The sequence below is a fragment of the Aphelocoma coerulescens genome, chromosome 2 (genome assembly GCF_041296385.1).
Source record: "Aphelocoma coerulescens isolate FSJ_1873_10779 chromosome 2, UR_Acoe_1.0, whole genome shotgun sequence".
Classification (NCBI taxonomy): domain Eukaryota; kingdom Metazoa; phylum Chordata; class Aves; order Passeriformes; family Corvidae; genus Aphelocoma; species Aphelocoma coerulescens.
The window spans coordinates 132837323-132843322 of NC_091015.1; the positions used below are offsets into that span (position 1 = coordinate 132837323).

Genomic DNA, 6000 nt, shown 5'->3' on the forward strand with positions numbered 1-6000 from the left:
GTGAGCATGTTCTCTTTTTAACATATCACTCTTTTTTAAACAGGGTCATGTTGTATTGACAGACTTTGGACTTTGTAAAGAAGGGATTGCAACTTCTGATACCACTGCAACTTTCTGTGGGACCCCAGAAGTATGTTGACAACTTTCATGGGTTTTTAATCAGTAATTAATGGCTGTTGACTGTTACTCATATTAGTGTAACTGGAAGGTCAAATATTGTGTTTTGTACTGCTGGGAGGCTTGCATTCTTTTAACAAGCTGAAACCAAACCAAAGACAAGCTCCCTACAGATCTATTTGTTGTTGTTCTTGCTAATCTGCAGTGTCTACTGCTTGCTAGCCACATGGCCATAACTCATCTCTTCCTTCGTCTCTTTTTCCAGCCCTTTCCAAATACTGTTTTCTCCCATGTCTCCTAACTGCTGGGTGGACACAGGACAGTTAGCTTGTGTAACAGCTGCTGCAGATTTGTCAATATGAATCTTCTTACCATATCCATTGATTCTTAGTAAATTTATAGGGAATTGATGTCTGTGACTCAAGCAAATTATTGCATATGCACAAAAATTTGAACCTGCTGAGTTACTGAACTCTGTTGTCTTTTTACTGAGAAAACTACACTGGAAAACTTAAAATGGGGAAGGCTTGAACATGTATGAGGGATTCGCTGAACTGACAGGATTAGAAATTTTGGTAATTTGATAAACATACTTTAAATTACAGAAAGATCTTTAAAGGCACTGAAGGATGAGTGAGGTGTAGTATTCAGCTGAAACATTTAATTGTTATGAAGCAACTTTTCTTGAAAGTGTTTACTGTGATGTGACTAAAACCTAGGTTTTATCCATGCTAGCCTAATGATCTAAAATACTGCTTTTTTTTGTTTTTTAGTATCTTGCACCAGAAGTCATTAAAAAGCAGCCCTATGACAACACAGTAGACTGGTGGTGCCTTGGTGCAGTTCTTTATGAAATGCTTTATGGGCTGGTACGTATCTGATATGTAAAGGTTGCTTTCCTCCCCTCTCCCCTTTTATTTGAGGTAACCTTTGAGTGTTGTTAAGGATGCTTACTTTTTAATAATATTGGAGTGCTCCATTTAATCAAATTAACAGCTTGCCTTGTACTTAACATAGCACCTGCATTTCTCTTTTGGATTTTACATTGCCTCTTGGTGTCTTGACAGTTCATGGAAAAGCAAAATCATAGACATCAGCAAAATCAGTAGTCATCAAAATCAGTATGGGGACTTTGAGACTAAACTGAATCAACAGAGATAATACACAATAAAAAAAACCAGCTTATAAGTAAAATTCTGTTAAATATTGAAATAAATAAAATTAAAATACTTTTTTTTACTTAGGTATCCCAGGTTTTCTCCTAGCTTTTGACAGCATTAGAACAAAAAAAATCTTGTTACCCTTTTCCTAGTCACATGCAATTACTCCAGTAACAGTCTGTTCTTTCAGTTTTCTTGAGTTTTGTCTCTTCCCATAGGACTTTAAATAGGGAGATGGATTTGTTTTCCCATTCTCAGGTTCTTTTCAGGCAAGTTCAGTGGGAGCTTTGTAGCTGGATGGCATCTATGGCTACTGATGAGCGTGAGAACACATTAGGAGTAGAGGAGGTGGGTGGTGGGAAGTTATCAAGTGTAAAGTTCTGGCAGTGGTGGTGACTGAATTAGAAGTCAGCAGTGCGTAAAAAAGAAGGAGATTTCTGCTTCACAGCTAGCAGCTTGTATGTCTTAAAGAATCATTTACTGATCATACATAATGTATGAAACAGCATTGCATATGGCTTCAAATTCATGTAGAACTTGTATTTTTTTAGCCTCCTTTTTACTGCCGTGATGTTGCTGAGATGTACGATAATATTCTTCACAAACCCCTGGTTTTGCGCCCAGGAATCAGTCTTACAGCCTGGTCTATCCTGGAAGAGCTTTTGGAGAAAGATCGGCAAAGCAGACTTGGAGCAAGGGAAGATTTTGTAAGTAGTGTCCTAATTTATCAAGCTCTATTTCATTTAAAGGGACTCACCTAATTAATGTGCACAGCACAGAATTAATAGTTGGAGATGGAAATTGAATTGCTACATCTGTCTCTGTTTTCCTCCTTTTTATTTCTTCAGTAAAGACACCAGGGGGGTCTATCCCTGGAAGTTTCTGGGGGTAAGAGAGGTGATTGTTGTGGGGTATTTTGAGCTTGGTTGCTGCTGTACCTGCCAGCAAAGGAAACACAGTTGCTGGTATAGCACTCACTAAGGTGCACAGAAGTAGGTTTCACTGTTCATGGTGAAACCAGGAGATAATCAAAAGGAAAGGCTGTCATGTGGTAGTATTAACTAACGACTTGGGAACCAGTCTTCAGATGAAGAGGATCACCAGTTCCATGCAAAGAGCACCTCTTTTTTTAGCCTTAAAATCATGGCAGACATTGTCCCAGTGTAGCAACAAAACCTTTGTTCACAAGAAATTGATGTGAGAAAGTTACAGGTATCTTCAGAACTGTGCAGTGAGCAATGATCTAGAAGGACGTGCTCCATCCATTAGTGGTGGCATCTTTGTAGTCTTTGTCTTGCAGTCCTTATGTTAGCCTGTGGATCTTGTAACTGAGCAAGATGAAAGGATGGTAGCATTTAGCAAAGCTGTTTGCTGCTTTGTAACTAGTAAGTATCTTGCAGAGTTGTTGAGGCAGCTGCATCTCAGACAGTGATATGCTTTACAAAAACTAACAAAACTTTAAGGCAGGAACAGATACTAAAAGAAAACATTCTTGCCCTGTAGTAGACTTCAAGGTCGTTGATTTTAAGGCTTAAAAGCAGAAAGAATGATCCTGAAAGGAACACCACTTACGGAGGCAGTCTAACAAATTGTAATTGCTGTTTTTACCAGCTACAGCTTTTATTGTAAAGTAAATTTTGAATAAACAAGCTGATAAGGACATGCATATGAGAACTTCCCTATGTGTATGTAGTATGAAGTAATATTTACTGTGACGCACAGGATGGAATTATGAAATATCTAAAATCTTGATTGTTTGCTGCAGCTTGAAATTCAAAAACACCCGTTCTTTGAATCTCTCAGTTGGACTGATCTTCTTCAGAAGAAGATTCCACCACCATTTAATCCTAATGTGGTAGGTGCCGGGGGTGGGGGGGGAGGTGGTGTTAGTGTTTGCATCTCAGATCACACATCACAGAATATTCTGAGCTGCAAGGGACCCACAAGGATCATCAAGTCCAGCTTTTAAGTGATTGCCCCATACAGGGACTGAACCCCTAAACTTGGTGTTCCTAGTACCATGCTCTAACCAACTGAGCTAATCCATTTTTTTTTAGGTTTATCAGATCATTGAGAATGTAGGATTTGGCCAAAACTCCAACCTAAATGAAAAAAACCCAGCCTTTTAATAGCTATTTTCAGAGATGCAGCGGTGTGCTTCCTTAAATTTCTTTTACTTAAATAGAGAAGAACAACAAAATAGATAGCCTTGAGAGTTAAATTTGGAGTCTAAAGGACAAGCACAAGTTTAAAACACTGTATTAATATGATGACTGACAGCTCCTTCTGTTTTCTAGGTTGGACCAGACGATATTGGGAATTTCGATGCAGTGTTCACGGAAGAAATGGTCCCATATTCAGTTTGTGTTTCTTCTGACTACAGCATTGTTAATGCCAGTGTCCTAGAGGCAGATGATGCATTTGTTGGATTTTCTTATGCACCACCTTCTGAAGATATGTTTTCCTAGGAAGTTAGAAGTGAAGAGTGGTTTGGAAGTCTTGGGTTGAACCAAAATGTTAGGATTATGGACACATTCCAAAATAGCATAAATAGTGCCTCGTTTTGTATGTAGGTTTGAAACCTATGAACAAACTTTCTCTGCTGTATAGGAGGAATTTGGGCATTTTGCATCGGTCTCTTTGGGGTTTGAACTGTTTGTTCCTGCTGCAGAAAATATTTTTTAAAACCTTTAAAAAGCATTCTCTACATATTTTTTAAGCAAAAACACTGACTGTTCTCCTCAATCCCTTCAAGTTTACATTCATACCTGTCTAATTTGGCTGGCACAAACAGCAGCAAATTTAGTAAATTTATAAATGCTTTTGTACTTATTTACAGTGACTTTGTGCTTGAATTGTAACTATGCAAATTGTCTTTTGTATATCCTGGTTTAAAAAAAGGTAAATGTTTTCCTGTTACCAGTTTGGAATATGTGTTAATTTACCTGTCAGCACTTAAATGATGTAAGCTAAGGACCAGGATTCTTAAAGGACTTGTGCAGAATGAAAACTTGGTCGCATAAAACTGGATTGTTGCTCTTGCACTTGCTGAAGTACCCATTGATTCAACTGGATTATCTGAGGTATGGGGGATTACTCAAAGCAAGGACAGAACAAATTAACTGGATTGATTTGATAACATTACTTATTACATGTTCTACTTTTCTTTCCTCCCTGAGCTAAGTATGTCTATATTTCAACTACATTAAAAATATTTTTGGTTAAAGCTCTGCTTCTCCAAAGATCTAATATGCAATAATCATGGTTACTTTAAAAGTAAGACAACTAGCTCTGACATTTTGGGGGTGGGTGGTGAGATGATCATGCCAAATATTAGGGATTTTTCTCACAGATTGGTAGTTTAAAACACACTTATGTTCCAAATTGATTGTATTTCAGCGTTCATAGCTACTTGTCTTTGTGTTCCAGTTTGCACCATTTTTAAATTTTCACTTGATACTGGGGGAAAAATGTAAATTACACTGATAATTTTAAAAATGTGAAAAGCTATTGTATTTCTCATAACATACACGTGTATGGACAAACAAGTAATTCTGAACAATTTCTGTTTAAAGAAATTTTTTTAAACAATGCAAAAATCGACTGCAGTTACAGTGTATAAAAGGCATATAATGGTAGTAGTTTTATTATATATATTACTTGTAAATAACAACTTATTTTTGTCTGTTACTCCAAAAATGTTGTGGTTTTTTTGTTCATAAATACATCCAGTTAAATTCAGCCTTGATTTGAGAGAAGTCTGGTAAGATACTAATACATCATAATGATACATAAATTGAATGAATGTTACATAAATTTCAGTATCTATGTCACCTTGTTTTTGACAAAATAAGCAGGTAACAGAAATAGTGTTTATACTGCATCAAGATCAGATAAAAATTGAGAACCTAAGGGGAAAGAGTGTATCAAATCATAATTCTTTTGAAAGAAATGTTGTATCAATACGTTAGAAAAGTGGAAAGTAAAACAGGATTCGATGCTTATCTCAAGTAGTATCTCCTAGAGCAAGTCTCCTGCATAGCGGTTAAGTGATGTTTAGCAGTTGCTACATGAATTTTGGAAGGAGCAATTGGGTAAAAGAAGTAAGAATTGACAGTGGCAGGGAAGGAAGGAAGGAAGGAACTGTATCATTTGTGGGAGCAGAGTGGTGGCTTGGCACTCGTTTTCCGTAGTTCTCTTCTGCAAGGGTTGGACGTAGCTATGTGGCTGTTCAGGACAACCAACAACTACATGAACCATTTTCTTGGCATTAAAATAATTTGGAAGCAACAGCCCTGGGGTTTTTTAGTTTGGGGTTTTGGGGGGAGGGGGGGTGGCATTGGTTGGGTTGGATTTTAGGGGGTTTTTGTGTTGGTTTGGTTTTGTTCTTTTTATTTATTTAGGTTTTTTTTTAACATGGCTTTCTGAGGGACTGGAAAGCAGAAGTTGTTGGTATGAAAGGAAGTATCCATTCTCATACTGAATGTTTAGTCTGCATGCTCCTGAAATTATTGTGAAATTCTGTGGCTACTGTAACCACCTTCTCTTTATGGCAAGGAGGTACAGTGCTGTAGAGAGATGGGACGGAGAGGGAATACTTCAGAAATTGTTGTTGTGGGAACTAGCAACAACCCTTTTTAATTTTTGTCTTGTATTCCAAGATGTTCATACCTAGCTGCCTGACTGAATGAGGGGGTTTGGGTTTTTTTCTTTTTGGTCAGAA

At 37.4% G+C, this 6000-nt stretch overlaps 1 protein-coding gene across 4 annotated transcripts in view; it reads left to right on the forward strand.

The window, feature by feature from the left end:
• The window catches only part of SGK3 (serum/glucocorticoid regulated kinase family member 3), a 56167-nt gene extending 50596 nt beyond the window's left edge, over positions 1-5571 (forward strand). For all 4 annotated transcript variants that reach the window (XM_069004893.1, XM_069004894.1, XM_069004895.1 and 1 more), the window contains 5 exons: positions 44-130; positions 891-986; positions 1829-1984; positions 3043-3132; positions 3575-5571. In XM_069004893.1, coding sequence (XP_068860994.1) covers positions 44-130; positions 891-986; positions 1829-1984; positions 3043-3132; positions 3575-3745 — 600 coding nt within the window. In that variant the 3' untranslated portion in view covers positions 3746-5571. The remainder of the gene's footprint in view (positions 1-43; positions 131-890; positions 987-1828; positions 1985-3042; positions 3133-3574) is intronic.
• Positions 5572-6000: the final 429 nt, after the last annotated feature.